General features: G+C 36.4%; 3 protein-coding genes and 2 non-coding genes across 5 annotated transcripts; 4 read left to right on the forward strand and 1 right to left on the reverse strand.

Moving 5' to 3' along the window:
- Positions 1–12: 12 nt before the first annotated feature.
- Positions 13–2163, forward strand: LOC132167929 (Ribosomal L18p/L5e family protein). Its single transcript, XM_088512861.1, has one exon. It carries the CDS (start codon positions 381–383, stop codon positions 1410–1412), a length of 1032 nt encoding a protein of 343 aa, XP_088368987.1. The 5' UTR covers positions 13–380; the 3' UTR covers positions 1413–2163.
- Positions 2164–2471: 308 nt separating this feature from the next.
- FDC1 (2Fe-2S ferredoxin-like superfamily protein) lies at positions 2472–3174 on the reverse strand. Its single transcript, XM_059578976.2, has one exon. The coding sequence runs from the start codon at positions 3092–3094 to the stop codon at positions 2642–2644; it is 453 nt and encodes a 150-aa protein (XP_059434959.1). The 5' UTR covers positions 3095–3174; the 3' UTR covers positions 2472–2641.
- A 142-nt stretch (positions 3175–3316) lies between these two features.
- LOC132168263 (U2 spliceosomal RNA) lies at positions 3317–3512 on the forward strand. The gene has a single exon (XR_009438786.2). It is a non-coding gene; the product is annotated as a U2 spliceosomal RNA (small nuclear RNA).
- A 3055-nt stretch (positions 3513–6567) lies between these two features.
- Positions 6568–15128, forward strand: LOC132164994 (branched-chain amino acid aminotransferase 2, chloroplastic-like). The gene is made up of 9 exons (XM_059575512.2): positions 6568–6866; positions 7074–7248; positions 9121–9297; positions 9389–9520; positions 10609–10707; positions 11340–11456; positions 11733–11828; positions 13098–13210; positions 14640–15128. Exons 1-9 carry the CDS (start codon positions 6739–6741, stop codon positions 14755–14757), a joined length of 1155 nt encoding a protein of 384 aa, XP_059431495.2. The 5' UTR covers positions 6568–6738; the 3' UTR covers positions 14758–15128.
- Positions 15129–15588: 460 nt separating this feature from the next.
- LOC132168260 (U2 spliceosomal RNA) lies at positions 15589–15784 on the forward strand. The gene has a single exon (XR_009438783.1). It is a non-coding gene; the product is annotated as a U2 spliceosomal RNA (small nuclear RNA).
- The last annotated feature ends 725 nt before the right edge of the window (positions 15785–16509 follow it).

Here is a 16509-nt window from a genome sequence, read left to right on the forward strand (position 1 = left end):
TATAAACGAATGTCACAATCCCGTCTTTATAAACAAGACACATATGGCCTGGTTTGAATAATCTCCTTATAGATTACGCCAATATTATATGACCAAGTCCAACGTTCTGGGCCTTGTGGCTGACCTCGAGGGGAAGAGTGGGACACGGCTCACGGCATGCAACAGTACAAGGGATGCGTATGGGATGCAAATCAGTGGCAATAAGATTTGACAAGTGCACAGAGAACACCGTAGTAAGATTTGCCAAACTCTCCACTCCAAGCTGTCGGTTTCACGAAAGAAATGGCTGGGGTTAGCGTGTGGTAAAATCAGATATCGCCCACCACCTGCTCGATGCTTTGTTCCTGTGAACTCCCACTCTTCTCTATTTAGCTCTAATCATGGCATTGTTTTTCTTGAGGAGAAGCACCGCCTTTGCATCCGCGGTGAATTCTCGTTTCCTTTCAGGGCCGTATAGATTTTGCACAACTATCCTTGATAAGGAGAACGAAGCGCCCAGACATTCGGTACCAGCTACCAACCATTCCAATAGACTTCATCTCTCTCCATTACTCTCCGACATCAAACCCGATTCGGGTGGTTACGATATCGAGCTTGTGGACCATGATACTTGGCAAGTCTCGTCGAGTTTGGCACAAGCATGGCGAGGAACGGAGGGGGCCTCGTTGGGAACAATTTCTCATGCGGAGGAAGTTGTTGATGAGACGGTTGATTATAGTTCCTCACAAATTGAGAGTGATCCGGATTTTGATGACATAGATAATATGAGAATTCGCGGCAATCTATTCTTCAAACTTGACCGGGACTCCAAGGAATTTGAAGAGTACAGTTTTGATTTTCATCGGAGGAAATCTTCAAAGAAAAAGGATGATAAAAAAGAAAGCAAAAAGTTGGACAAGACGGACAACAACCCAGCTCGTAGTTCGGCCTCTAGAGGTGAAAACATTCCAAAGGTTTTGAATAACAAATTTTCTATGTCTCATGTTGCTGATACGGATAGTCTTTGTGTTGGGAAGAAGAAGCTGAGAACTCCTACTTTTAATCAGCTTACGGGTCCTTACCACGAGCCCTTTTGCCTGGACATTTACATATCCAAGGCTTCTGTTCGTGCCTGTGTTGTTCACCGCCTGACGAGTAAGGTTGTTGCTGTGGCGCATTCCATTTCTAAGGATATGAAGTTTGACCTGGCTTCGACAAGGAATGCCACTGCTTGTGCTGCTGTGGGGGCAGTTCTGGCTCAGAGAACATTGGCTGATGATATTCACGATGTGGTTTACACGCCAAGGAAGGGTGAGAGGTTGGAGGGGAAGCTTCAGATTGTGCTTCAGTCTATCATTGATAATGGCGTTAATGTGAAGGTGAAGCTTAAGCAAAGAAGACCCCAAAAAACCGGTCCGATATACACCTCCTAAAAGATAGATAGTATATGATCCTCTCCATTCATTTGAAATAGATAGTGTCAATTTGATTGTTAGAATTTAAAATTAGTATATCTAATGGTGTACATAATGTTAATGTTGACACATATTTTAATAAATTTATATAAAATAACGTCATGTTCACCGTTAGATACACTGACTTTAAATTCTAGTCAGTAAATTGATACATTAATTTCAAATGAAATTGAAAATATCTTTGTGCGGTTGTTCCGGTTGTTATTTAAAGCTAGTTTAGTAAGCCGATACCGAGCTTGATTTTACATTCTCATTTGAAACTATGGCTCTGATTTGATTGCTTTTCACTGTACACTTTATAGTAAAGTCTGATCAGTGTGAGAATGTTCACCGGCAGGAGCTATTAGAAACTGATGGGGTTCACTTCATGCCAGTGCAGAGCAATGGAAACAAATTCCACACAATTTAGGCAGCTAAAAAACATAAATATTGTGCCGGGAAATGAATGCATATTTTACAAAGAAAGCCTACTTCTTCCCTTTGCTGAGAAGACAATGGCTCATGACAATACTACTTCAGTTCACCTCTCTCTGCTATGCAATTAAACGCCTGTTGAGAGGTATTATTTATCAGATGGTTGTCACATATTTCAATAGCATGATCAGTTTTTATGATCAGGATTGTCCTGCATCATCTCTTTGTACAATTAGTTGCTGTTGTTTGATTAGTTCTTTGTAATGTATGAATAAAAATCAGATATTTTTCTTCAATTTCCTGTCCCTATGTCAATAAATTAGTTTGATTTTGCAATTGTACAATATAATTGTTGTTTCAGCAATAACCATTATCCACATTTCTGCCACAGTATGTAAATCCCATAACTTAGTACCACTTAGTTTTAAACCACAGTATTTAGAACTATCTAGTACTTGCATTATAACTCAAAACATATCTATCATTTTTTCAGCAATAATAAGTAATGGAGTAATCTCAAACCCAAATAATCCAAAGTATAAGCATTACGATGAAATTATTACTTCTACATTTTATATTCTTTTGAGGCCACCCTTTTCAAACTATTCCAATTCTTCATTGGAGCTCATCTCATTAATCTTGAACCAAGATGATGACACAAACATTAACGGAAAGCGGCACAGAAAATGATTTATAGTGAGAAGCAAAGACTGACCCATTCAACAATTTGAGACCAACATGTTCAAGATATACTTAATCAACAAATCCGAGATTTAATCATTAGCTGTTGCTAATTGCAATGACAGCAGCTCATCCTCAGGAATGGTCCTAAACCGACAATCCGAACGTGGGTACGCCGCACACAAGAGCGCATACCCGCGCTCCACCACATCATCACTGAGCATACCTTCGCTCTGATCAACCGAGCCGCTCACAAGCCGAGCCGGGCAAGTCATGCATACTCCAAGCTTGCAGTCGTGCGGCACAGACAGGCCAGAGTCGAGCGCCTTGGATAGAATGGTCTCGTCGGGTTCCACCTCCAGCTCCGTGGTCTGACCCTGGTGCTCGATGACTACTTTGTATGACCTGACAATGGCAGAGAAGAACCGGCTTGAGCTGGCGCGCCGAGCCCGCGGGTTGAGCTGGAATGCAGCAGACAGTTTGGTGGGGTGGTTTTGCGTAGGCAGAGTGAGGGTTGGAGATGGAGTGAAGTGAAAGGTTGCCATGTTTTTGTCCTGGCGAGGAAATGAGGTGAGTGTGTTTTGTGGTTGCCAAGCAGGTGTGTGCTATTTGAAAGGATAAGGTTTTCTCATGTGGAAATTACCTTTCTAATTTCTATCGTTGGTCTCGACTCTCGACTCTCGAGTCGCAATTCCCACATGGAGAAGGTGAGAAGAAGGGAAAACGAAACTGAACTATATAAAGCAAAACCAAGCAATGGGTGAAGCATACCTTTCTCGGCCTTTTGGCTAAGATCAAGTGTAGTATCTGTTCTTATCAGTTTAATATCTGATACGTGGCCCAATGGGCCACACGATATTAAATTACTTTTTCTTGGGGGAAGGCTCACCACAGTAGCTTGCTACTGGAGCCCTCGTTCGTCTCCTATGCGTTGCACTAAAGCATCGGCCTGGCGCACCCCACCCAATTCAAGTCCAAATTTGTATGATTTACAGTTTTTTAGTATTTTATGCACTGTTTGGAGAGCTGTATTGTATATATGAACCTGCATCCAATGATCATAGATTTGGGGGTGGGGTGATCATAGATTTGGGGTGGGGACACTTTTGTATATATTTATATATATGAATCGAGATCTCAAATTTAAATAATAAAATATTAATTAATTTTAAAAATTAAATATAAATAAAAAAAAATGAGCCATGGGGTGGCTTCTAACACCTCGCTGATTGGGGTTGGCCGAAGTCACCTCTACCGTTAATTTTAATTTAATGGTATTTGTTTCTTGTCAAAGAGTGCTAGCATCAAAAGTTAGCCAAGCTTTTCATTTTCTCAGTTTTTGCTGTGAGTCTTTTTTTTTTTTTTTAAGTAAATTACAAACAAAGGGAGGGTTATATAGGGGATCCTCTCACTATTAATGTTAATAGGAGATAAGATGAGATAGTATTGAAAATGCTTTCAAACACAAGGTTGGTAACGGCAGTGGTGGAGAGAAGTGGGGGCGACCTGGGGGCGGTCACCCCTGGTAAAAAAAAATTTAAAATATTTTTCTGGCTAAATTTTTTACCGCCCTAAAAAACAAAAAAAAAAAAAAGACTCCTCCAGCTGTTTTGGTTTCTTGGTTTCACATAAAGTCAAGAAATTTAATGTTTATTTATCAATATTTGGCATTTTTTTTGTCATAATCCAAGTACCCAACCGAGTAAGTTGAGAGCAAAGTTGAGAGTAAAGTTTATAATTAAAGCCATTAACGCCTTAATTTGTCTTGGTTATGACAGCGCCCTTAATTTGTCTCGATTATAATTTAAGATTTTTAATTGAGATATATCTCTCATTTTCATCATTTTGTTTATCTTATTATAAAACAATATTGTTTTTTTTTTTTTTTTGGTGTGTATTATATAGTACTTTGGGATTTTGTCAAGCATCAACGAGTTAAAAAATAAAATAAAATAAAATAAAAGTAAAAAACTCCTCCAGCTATTTCGGTTTCTTGGTTTCACATAAAATATATATATATAAAAAAAAAATTTTAAAAAAAAGTCAAAAAATTTAATGTTTATTTATCAATATTTGGCATTTTCTTGTCATAATCCAAGTACCCAACCGAGTAGGTTGAGAGCAAAGTTGAGAGTAAAGTTTATAATTAAAGCTATTAACGTCTTAATTTGTCTTGGTTATGACAGCGCCCTTAATTTGTCTCGGTTATAATTTAAGATTTTTAATTGAGATATATCTCTTATTTTCATCATTTTGTTTATCTTATTATAAAACAATATTGTTTTTTTTTTTTTTTTTTGGTGTGTATTATATAGTACTTTGGGATTTTGTCAAGCATCAACAAGTTTCAGAAAATTATTGCGAATCTTAGATTTGTTCTTTTTATTAATTCATTTTAGGCTAATAACTATCGAAATATACTAATAATTTAGTATAATATCATTAGAGTATGAAAAGTAAACAATTATTAAAACAATACTTCGTAACAAAATGAAAGATGAATTTCTTAAAGATAATTTACTTGTCTACATTGAAAGGGGAATTGCTGAAAGCTTCGATTCAGATTTAATACTTGATGATTTTGTTTCTCTAAGACGGCATAGAATGCAATTTTAGGCCATTTGTATTTTGTATTTTCCTTTATTTTTGTACTAGTGCCTACATGGTAACTAATATATCAATTTAGCATATAAATATGCTTTTTGTGATACATATATTGTGGTATAATTTTTTATTTATTGTATTTACCATATTATAATAAAAATATAATATATAAAGAGAAAAAAAAATTATTTATCATTATATTTTATTATTTTATTGACGCCCCCGGTAGAATGAACTCCTGGATCCGCCACTGGGTAGCGACCCACTAGACGAGATGATGCGCACAAAAGTTCTTAATAGAAGATAAGATGAGATAGTATTAAGAATGCTTTCAAACACAAGGTTGGTAATGGCCCTCTAGACGAGATAATGCGCACAAAAGTTTGCAAGCATTCCAATTTTAAAACTGCTAGAGTTTCAGTTGTATGTCAAAGATGACTAATTAATAACCATAATTGTAACTAAAAGTCATGTTTTTTAAGATTTGTAAAACTATTGGCTAAAATTGATAATGATCAAGTACCGTGACTTTGTCCCCAAGAGGTAACTCAATCGGCTAGGACCACGCTTAATGAAGCGAAGGTCACTAATTCGAATCCCCCTTCCCCCTCTTTGTGTGGACATGTAAAATATATATATATATATATATCCTCCCTATGAAAATCGATTTACCATATGCTTAAACGTCGTACACCAATCACAATCCCGTAAACTGTTATAGGATGTGTTCGTCATTAGCTTACAAAAAAAGAAAAAGAAAAAAAAAAAAAAAGTGACTTAAATCTAAAGTAAGATTTGATTGATGTGTGAAAAAAGTAATAATATTTTATATGCGTGAAACAGTAAAAATTTTTGTTTTATAGTGATTTTTTTTTATTAAAATAGTTGTAAAATATAATTAATGTAAATGTAAAAAGTAAGAATGTTGAAATTGAATTTGATAGTGATTTTTTTTATTAAAATAGTAATAAAATATGATTAATTGGAATATAAAAAATATGAATGTTGGAATTGAATTTATTTGACACGAATAGTTTAAAACGTTTTTTTTTTTTTTGGGGGGTTCATCGGAAAAGACAGCGTATACTTTTGTCAGGTAGGCGCGTAGGGTCTGGTCCAGATTAAACACGTTGGCCAAGGGGAGACTCCACTCCCCTTGGCCGACAAAACACGTTGCTTTCCTCTTCATTTTCACTGTCATTCTGTCATTTGTCAATGTCGAATCCTTCGCTGCCTTTCTCTTAAATACTTTAATACTTTCAGTTCAGCTACAGAGGCAGTCTCCTCTTGCTTCTCTTGGTGTTCTTCGAGCTGCTTCTCCCTTTTTTCCTTAATGCCGTTTTGGTCTGAAACTTGCAGGTTGTATATTGTTCTTGTGGATTTATTATTATTTTATTTTTTTGGTTCTTTTTTGACTGCGATTTGCAGGGCCAACGTCCGTTTTTAAAGAAAATCGCCAAAAACAGAGCATCTGGATTGCGTTCTAAAAAGTGTTGCAGGCTTGGCTAGGCTGGGAGGCACTTGTCCCAAAAAACGCGCAATTTTAAACGGAAATCATATTTTCACGTAAATAACCACCCAAAATATGATCAAACGGTCGTGGTCTCTTCTTATTTCTTGTTCCTCTCTCCGTCTCACTGGCAATGGACTGCTTCTGACTGCGCGGCAGTCATACTCGCTGTTTTCCGCCGCTTCTCAGCCTACAAATATGAGGTAAACATCTCACTTTATTTGGACTTAAAGCATGAGAAAGAGATGTAGCATTAATGCTCCATCTGACTTCTTTCTCTACGTTAATTTGTCAATCTCTCTCACACTCTGTCTACGAGGAAGAACATAATGCATGGTTAAACATGTATAGTACTGCATGTTTTTGGTCATATATAATATAATTGACATGCTTTTGTTGAACAACGGCAGTGAAACATCAGAATTAGCTGACATAGACTGGGACAACCTTGGATTTGCATTTCTTCCTACTGATTATATGTATATCTTCAAATGTACTCGAGGCCGGGAATTCTCCAAAGGTGAATTAAAGCGTTTTGGAAACATCGAAATCAGCCCGTCAGCTGGAGTCCTGAATTATGGACAGGTTAGATATTAAACCTTCAAATCAATGACCTTTCAATCCCTCTATACATTTATAATGTTGGTGCGCTTTTTGGTCCAAGAATTTGCATTTTTTTAATAGTTAAGCTGTGATGAACTCTATAAACTACAATAAGGTTCTTGAAAACAAAAATAAGGTCATAGGGTCTTTGGTGGAGGCCAAAACTCTCCATAGTTAAGTTATTTTATTATCTTTATTTTTGAATAAAAAATATAATAAAAATTTATCTTTATTTATTCATAAATCTGTATTTGAATGATGAGAGAGGTATATGAGGTTTACAGGAGAGAGAAGGGTACAAGAGAGAGAGACAAAGAGACGTAAGAGAGATGGTGATTGTACCAACCTCTCCTATCTGCTTTTATCCTTAAGTGCTAAAGTGATGGGTATATGTATCACTCAATAAATGGTAAGGGCAATGTTATAAATAAGTTTGAAAAGAAGTAGGCCCGCGGAAGGACATTTTATCCCGAATAACAATGCTCAATAATCTATAATTTTCCATTTTTTCTGAATTTTTGATATAATAAATATTGTTGATTGTAGCCGTAGGACTTTAATGCCACTGCTATTTGGGGTGCATTTGTCTTCAATTTACGTGCATGTATGCATGCTTGCTCTTTATCTACGTCTAAGAATATTGTTGTTAAGGAATTTTACCATTGGTTTCTAAAAATATTAAGTGACATTTGATTTGAGGAATCTAATATGTACTTTAATATTTAGATTTTTGAGAATGTGATGCTTGAGAATTTAAATCATGGGATGTAATGATATCCTCGTTTGATTTGAAAAATATATTATATTAATTAATTAATAAGATTTTTGAGAAGGGAAATGCCGTATACTACAATTTTATTCAATATTACTCTTTTGAGAATATTAATTTCTCAAGTTTGCTTATTACTAAAATTTTTGGAAGAATTCTCTTTTCTTCCCGAACTACGATAAAATTGACGTGTAAGCTTTATTTTTTGGGCTTATATGAAAAAAAATAATGCTAAAAATCATATTCTTATTAGGTGAACGATGAAATATGAAATATAACATTATTCTTTCTTGTAATTTTTCAATATTTAATAGAAAAAATACAGTGCCAAAAACCAGAAATCCAAAAAAAAAAAAAAAAAAAATTCCAAAAAGGTAAATCTATAGAAAAAAGCAACAAAATGCAGGAGAGAGCACGTCGTAACTCGTAACGGTTATAGAGAAGAGAAATGCGTTGCTATGGATCGAGTCCAAAACCTGGAAGGGAGACCACTTCTTCGACTCCCCATCACACAACCCATATAACCGAATTCCTGACGAGCTAACCGAATTCCAGTGATCGTCTTTGACGGGTGTGAGGGAGAGAGAGAGAGAGAGAGAGAAGTGGCCGGGTGAGGAGGAGAGAATGTCTGGGAATCCTAGAGGATCGTCCTCGGAACTCTTAAAATGTGATCCGTATGGGACACGACACCACCTTAAATGGTTAATCATATAGTGTGTACTCGCCAAAATAGTTGCGGTATACAAATTATTTATTGATTTTAATAAGATCGATTCCAGAATTCAAAGGAAGTCAAACTTGAAGTGAAAGAATTGATAGAAGGGGGGGGGGGGGGGGGGGGGGGGGGGGTTTGTTGGATTTGGGGAGTTTTGAATTCTACAACTGAATGAAGATTCTGATAATTCAAATCTTGGACTAGCTTGATGGACATCAAATTCGTGGACATTTTGTGTGTGTGTGCATATCAATGGATGCTTTATCATGGTTTGTCCTTAGGATCCTACTTATTTTCCTTTTAAATGGCATTTTTATTTGATTGTTGTCTTGAAGAATTTTTCCCTCATATCTCTTTCTTGTGTCTCTAGGGGTTATTTGAAGGCTTGAAAGCCTACAGGAAACAGGATGGTAATATTCTACTGTTTCGTCCTGAGGAAAATGCACTGCGAATGAGGCTGGGTGCAGAGCGGATGTGCATGCCATCACCAACAGTTGAACAGTTTGTGGAAGCTGTGAAGGCTACTGTTTTAGCAAACAAACGTTGGGTAGCATACCCCGTTAATCTTGCAGTAAAGCTTTTTTGTTAGTGATTGGAAGAAAATGTCAGATTGGTAAATCTTTAATGTTTCATTTCAGGTTCCACCTCCAGGTAAAGGTGCCCTGTACATCAGGCCATTGATAATGGGGAGTGGAGCAGTTCTTGGTCTTGCACCTGCTCCAGAGTTCACCTTTCTGGTTTATGTGTCACCTGTTGGAAACTATTTTAAGGTTTATAATCCTCCCTTGCCACTTTTCAATTGTCTGCTTTTGGGATGCATAATGCTGTTAAGATGTACCATGACTTAAAATGTTCTTTATTTTTATTTTTTCCTCATGAACTATTTGCTTATTTCTGCTCTGAATTATTGTTTGTTAATGGATGTTGAAATTTTTGGGAATTTGAGCTTCCTTTCAATTTGGAGCTACTGTGAAATGTTTCATATTCTACTAAATAATCCCTTTCTGCACTACATAATTTAATGAGTTCAAGGTTTCATGTGGAAAATCATATGGAACATTGCCAATAATGAGCCATAGCAGTGAATTCTATGCAAGTTATTGTCTAACTTCCTTCCATTAAAGGAATGGAATATAAGAACATTCTGTGCAATGAATATCTGACGATCATAACATGGCCACATATGACCAGTATCTTTTAGTTGGTTCAATTCCCTCATGAGTCGATCATATTGGAAGCTTGTGGCCAAATAAAGATAACTGAGCTAAATTTTAAGGTATGAAGTTTTGTTAAATTCTTTAGCACCAACGTATGCGTATGTTTTTGTCACCGTTATACTTCAATCTAGCATGAATGATCCCTGTACCAAATGATAACTCCTTCCCTAAAAAAAATGGTTGAGGGTGAGTTCATGGGTTCAATCCCAAACGGTTGCATGAGTTACTAATCTATCAAAAAAATTTCAATCCAAGTATTAGTCAAATGGTGCTAGCATCAAAAGTTAGCCAAGTTGTTCCTTTTATCAGTTTTTGTTAAAACAGAACCATGGAGTTGAAGAGGCTTCTCGTTTTAGCACTTTCTGGAAACTAGGGGCCTGCAATTATCACTTAATGTTCTGATGCTTATGTAAGAGAAGCGGTTGTTTGTAGTAGTACTGTTCTTTATTTTTTTGTGCATGATTTTCTTTCTTGATCTTGGGCTTCATATTTGATCTTTTCTTTTTGTTTAGAATGTTATCATTTGTTTCTGGCTTACTCCACTGTGGCATCTCTTTTGTCTTTTGTTTTGTGTTGATGGTTTTGGTGCATTCCTGTACTGCAGTTATCAAATGTAATATGTTTTGTATGTCTGATGCCAGGAAGGTTTGGCACCAATACATCTGGTTGTTGAACATGAACTGCATCGTGCAACTCCTGGTGGTACTGGAAGTGTAAAGACCATAGGAAACTATGCTGCAGTAAGTTGACCTTGCAATCGCTTGTTTAGTTCACATATGTTTCTTATATGATTGTATCTGTGCTGAGACAAACTGTGTTTTTCTTTTTTCCTCGCCAAAGGTTATATGGTTGTTTGCTATCAAAATGTAACTTTCTTGTATGCAACACTATTTGCCATAATTTCATAATTTGTCAAGGCCGTGGAATTCTAGCTCAATTGGCACCTTCCCTTACAAGAACAAGATGAAAGGTGAGGTCGCGGATTCACAAACCACCCACGGAGTGCATGTGTAACTTCCAAAAAGAAAAAATAAATTATAAAGCATCTAGGATCCAAAAGCAGTATTTGTAAATTTAGTTCTTATATGAGTTTTTTTGTGTGCAATAATTCTGTTTTGTTGAAAGCTATTACATGAAGAAGAGGGCTTCGTTGTGCTTACGAATGGGCCAATGAAAATTGTGGGCTCTTTTTTCCTCTTAATTTGAGAACATTGACTAAACTCAACATTGTACAAGCCATTTCCTAATTTTTTGGTTGAATTAATTAATTACCCTTTAGGCCTTTACCAGTCATTACTTATCTAGTTTGTGAATTTCAGGCAATTTGGAGTAAGTGAATTATCTCTTTTATCAATCAAAAAAATATTTATAGGTTCTGAAGGCGCTATCTGCTGCAAAAGCGAAAGGCTACTCTGATGTGCTATACCTTGATTGTGTCCACAAAAGATATCTAGAGGAGGTTTCCGCTTGCAACATTTTTGTTGTGAAGGTATGTCTAAGCTGGTCTTTAGTGTAGCTATTACCTTCTATAATTATGGTCTGTGTCATTGCTGATTGTTGGGGAAAAGTAAGAAGAATCATTGAATATCACATCTTATTTGCAGAATTTTGCAACTATCTTTTCTGTTTTTCTTTAAACTGTTATGCACCCTAATGGACAGAAAAGCAACTGCAAGGCTAATAATTTTGTGTCTAAACATCTGAACTGTGTAGAAGAGGCAACTAAGCCACAGCTGAAATATTCTCATTTTTTATGTTCTTGTAGGATAATGTTATCTCCACACCTGCGATAAAAGGGACAATTCTACCTGGCATTACTCGAAAGAGTATAATTGATATTGCTCGTAGCCAAGGGTTTCAGGTACTTATTTAATAGATATGGTCCATATGGACACCATTGATGAGCATTTGATATTAGAGATGTAACTTACTCATTTTTCATTTGTTATTGAGCCTGTCTACATTCTTTACTAACTAACTGGATCTGCCAATATAATGCTACTTATTCCTTACTACTGTGATTTCAAAAAAGGATGAGAATTTTTGGTCTGTCCCACATTTTATCTCGCGTCGTTGGTATTTGAGATAGACCAAGCTAATAGACCGACCTATTTAATTGTTGGCTCATACTTGGTTTCAATCATAGGCCTCTTTCAGACTTCTAGTGCAGTCAATTGTGTGTCTTCACAATGTTGTGTTGACTTTTACCAAGTTTAGTAGCTCAAAAAGTAGAGTTTACATTTTATTTATATAGCGAAAGAGTTCAAGCCCTTACTGTTGCCTGCATTTTAAAGTTAGTAGGTAGCAGTTGTTTGAGCTGTGTTGGTCTTGGGATTTATACAAGAGGCGTTGTCTTCCAAATTCAGAGTTTTGAAGATTGTGGCTCTCAAATATGTGTTTATGCAGACGATATTCTCAAAACAAAAAGTCATTTTTATGAATGGCGTATTCTATACTGATTCCAATCTAATTAGTCTTTAACTTTCCCTGCCCATCTTCTTGGCATATCACTTTAGGTGGTGTTATGCTCTCTCAGTAATGAGGCTTGCTGAGGTGAAAGTATCTAGGGTAACAAATCCACTTTTTTCGATATCCAAGTCGAGCTGGGATAACTTCGATTATAGTTCCTCTTTCTGATCCAAAAGGCATGTTTTCATGCTTCCATATAGAGAGGAAGCCCTGATAATAGACCTTATTTCATGCTACTACATTATGACATTTGCTCCACCTGTCTGCCCTATGATATTTTTCTGGTTTCCCTGAGTCTTGTTTTCATTTTACGAGATTATTGTTTTCTTCCCAACCCATCTATTAATGTTTTCTTTATCAGGTTTTAGTGCCAAGTACAAAGCAGTCATCTGGTTTGTCGTAGAGAGGAAAACCTTCAATGTGTGAATTAGTGTCCCTTGTCTATCCGTACTGGTGGAGTAATATTATGTGAACTTGACTTGGATCTCTAGGAGGGATATCTTAATTGGTTTTTAGTTGTCATTGCTGGTTGCAGAACTTGAACTGGATTTTACAAATCATTGATATTTCTCTCTGAATGGATGTGTTGCATCAGTCCTTTAGTTCCACAGTATGTAGCTTTTTCCCACCCATCAGATTACTATTGTAAAATAACGCGCAGGTTGAGGAACGTCATGTGGCAGTAGATGAATTGCTTGATGCTGATGAAGTTTTTTGTACGGGAACAGCTGTGGTTGTATCACCTGTGGGCAGCATCACTTTTATGGGTAACAGGTACTAATATATAAAATAAAAGATTGACCACCATATCCAATAAATTATAGTCCTGATCAGAGTTGGTCTCACTAATAAATCAAATGAACAATGATTTCATTCCCATATGAGCTTGTGCTAATAACAACAGATGGTGGAATTAACAAACTTATGGATGAAGTATGTCATACGGACATAAATTCCAAAAAATCTTGATACTTATTGCAACATGATCAAATCAATGGTTGAGAAATGGTGAATATTATTCTACAGCCTAACTATTTGGAGTCATTTGTGAATGCATGCTATAGATTTAAACTTGTCAAGCTGGAAACTTAGATCAGTGGCTGTAGAGCCTAATGCAAATGGAAGTCCTTTCGACTACAGTCATAAAACAACTTGAATATGGATCTACAGTGACACGTCTCAATAGGCATTTGTTCTAGCGACATCACTACATCAGATAATCAATTCGTGTGGTTGTTTTTGTGAAGTTACTTAACTTCTCAAATTTTTATGCAACATGGGTTGAACCTCTGCTGAACTCCACAGCCTTAAGTTTTTGGTACTTGGTGCTCACTACATGAATCCCTGGCTGTTTTGCTATCTGGGTCATGTCATTTGCCATTATGCCTTTCTTGCTGCATTAAGTTTGTTTGGCATTTTTTATGCTTATAGTTCCTTTTTTTCCAACTTGAATCAAGTTGCTCGTTTCATTGGTGCAATTCTTGGTGTTTGTTGCACAAGTCCAAACATTCTTGGATGACTTATTTTGTTTTGTGCACGATTTTTACTCTCTTAACTTTTCCACTTTTCATAAATGCATTAATTTGAGTTAAAAGTCAACATGTTAGTTAGTTGTTGTCCATTCCAAATTACAAAATGTATTTGATAGAAGTACTTTTAATATTTAACTACCCATCTTTTATTGTTTCTATCATGCTCTAGACTTTCAGCCATCTAGACATCCTTCTTTCAGTTATCTTCATTTGCCATTGGCCATGGGTGGCTTTGTGTATTGTATCATAAGTTATAAACCAAACATGGCCAATGGCCTTTTGATCAAATGCTACCTCCAAGAATGGGGTGGTGTGAGGTCAAGAGTTCAATTGCTATGACGTGCATGAATTACTCACCACTCAAAAAACTTTTTTATGGACCAAACATGAGGATGTTGTGAGGGTAGTTTGAGATATATGAACTGAAATTGTGTGTGGAAATGTGATTCATTGATCTTCCTTCTGATGGACTTATCAAAAGATATATCATATGTATCTTTCTTCTGATGGCAAAGTGCAAAATGTAGATTATAACATTTAGTTGTTGATCAAGAATGGCTTGTTTTTTTTTGTTGCTCAAGTAGGAGCATCCGTTGCATTTTTAGGAACAACGAATAAAATGGCAGTAAAGTGAATCAAATGGCACTTAATTGAAATCTTTTCTTTGTCAGGGTATCTTATAGAGATGGTGGTGCTGGTGTTGTGTCACAACATCTCTACTCTGTGCTTACCAGACTACAGATGGGACTTACAGAAGACAATATGAATTGGACTGTTGAGCTGAGGTAGGTATTTTCAAATGAACATTTCTAGTTTGTGACGTCTGTATAGGCAAGAAATTGTCAAGTTTGCTCCAGTACCCAGTGATCTTTAGGAGCTTTGGTTTGGTCTAGTTCAGAAGTAATAGTGTCATCGTATGTTAGATTTCACAGATTTACTGGTGCATATATTGTGAAATCAATTAAAATTTTAAATAATGTGGCACCATCATATATACTATTAAATGCATCAAAAATCTTGACCGATTTCACTTGAAAGAAGACCCTATTCCCAACTTGTAATCCATGTCTTGGTATACTATTTCTGGCAAATGTTAAGCCTAGTATATTAGCAAATATGTTTCACAACTAGTGTTTGAACATGCGAATTTTGCCGTTAGTTCCTCCTAAATATAAATTGGGCAACTTGCTCCGATCAGGGATGTGGGTATCCTCTTTTCCAATGCCCGAAAGATAACACACTTTCAATTGTGTCATGTTCACTCTGATCTCCATGAGGAGAAAACATAGTAATCTACCATACCAGTGGTTCAAGGCTAGGAAATGCAGCGAACCGTTGAGGGATAGAAGAAAGTTACAGAAGGTTATCTTATAATAAGGTGTACCTGAAGAGATAGAATTGATGAGCCAAGGGATCCTGAGGGTTCTAGCTGTGTTCCCTTTTCATATGGAAGATACCAAAGAAGTAGATGCCAATCAAACAAGGCTATTACCACGGCCACAAAGACGCACCTATGATATTCTATTGTAGGCCTTGAGTCACACGTCCCACATGGAGAAGGCGAGAAGAAGGGAAAGTGAAACTGAACTATATAATGCAAAGCCAAGAGTTGGGTCAAGCATACCTTTCTCGGCCTTTTGGCTAAGATCAAGTGTAGTATCTGTTCTTATCAGTTTAATATCTGATACGTGGCCCATTGGGCCACACGATATTAAATTTATTTTTCTAGGGGGAGTGCCCACCACAGCAGCTTGCTGCTGGGGCTCTCGAGCGTCGCCCATGCGTTGCACTAAAGCACGGGCCTGGCGCATCCCACCCAATTCAATTTCAGATTTCTATCTTGCAGTTTCTCTCTCTATATTGAGAGCCAAATGGGGAGTTATTTAATTATTAATTATCTGAGTAAATGGGAAGCTAATTATTATGTAGAACAAGGACCCTTTTGGGAGGAGGCTCATTTCTACTGTTGATCTCCTAGTTGTTGATGTAGAGATGGCGATTAAGATTGCTGTTGCCATTATTATATAATTTTAAGGCCACATCGACAGTTCTATGATAAGACCGCTTATTTACAATATAATGGTATAGAAAGTCAATGGCTCTAGATGAATACAAAATAAGATTTACAGGTTACAGCTACATCTACCAATTAGCATGCCCACGATAAAGGTTGGGTAGCCAATTGTTGAGCGGATAGCTTCTTAAACTGTCCAAGTACCTACTCCAAGACAAGTGCATATATATATATATATATATATATATAGATTGTGTAATATTCCAATTTGTCCACTTACTTAATAAAATGATTTCTTTTAACTTTGGAATTCCAAACAATTCGATTTGGGGGGTCAATATACAAATATTTAAGGTTATTTCTTCAATTTTCTGTCCGTTTTTAAGCTAAGTTTGTAGCCTTTGGAGCTTCATCAATGTTACTTATCAAATAAAAATTATGCTCAGAAGACTTCTCCAAAAGGAATATACATATTTAGTCACTGAGGCTCGGTGAGGAGGCCAAGCCTAATATCTGAGCCCCCTTGA

The sequence above is a fragment of the Corylus avellana genome, chromosome 2 (assembly GCF_965113065.1).
Source record: "Corylus avellana chromosome 2, dhCorAvel1.hap1.2, whole genome shotgun sequence".
In the NCBI taxonomy this organism is placed as follows: Eukaryota; Viridiplantae; Streptophyta; class Magnoliopsida; order Fagales; family Betulaceae; genus Corylus; species Corylus avellana.

Bases quoted from the DNA above. Each gene is read 5' to 3' on its own strand.
- LOC132167929 (XM_088512861.1), top strand. From the start codon at position 381: ATGGCATTGTTTTTCTTGAGGAGAAGCACCGCCTTTGCATCCGCGGTG.
- FDC1 (XM_059578976.2), bottom strand. From the start codon at position 3,094: ATGGCAACCTTTCACTTCACTCCATCTCCAACCCTCACTCTGCCTACG.
- LOC132164994 (XM_059575512.2), top strand. From the start codon at position 6,739: ATGATCAAACGGTCGTGGTCTCTTCTTATTTCTTGTTCCTCTCTCCGT. The intron at 9,521-10,608 runs GTTTATAATCCT...GTCTGATGCCAG, and splicing joins CTGTTGGAAACTATTTTAAG to GAAGGTTTGGCACCAATACA. The intron at 13,211-14,639 runs GTACTAATATAT...TTTCTTTGTCAG, and splicing joins ATCACTTTTATGGGTAACAG to GGTATCTTATAGAGATGGTG.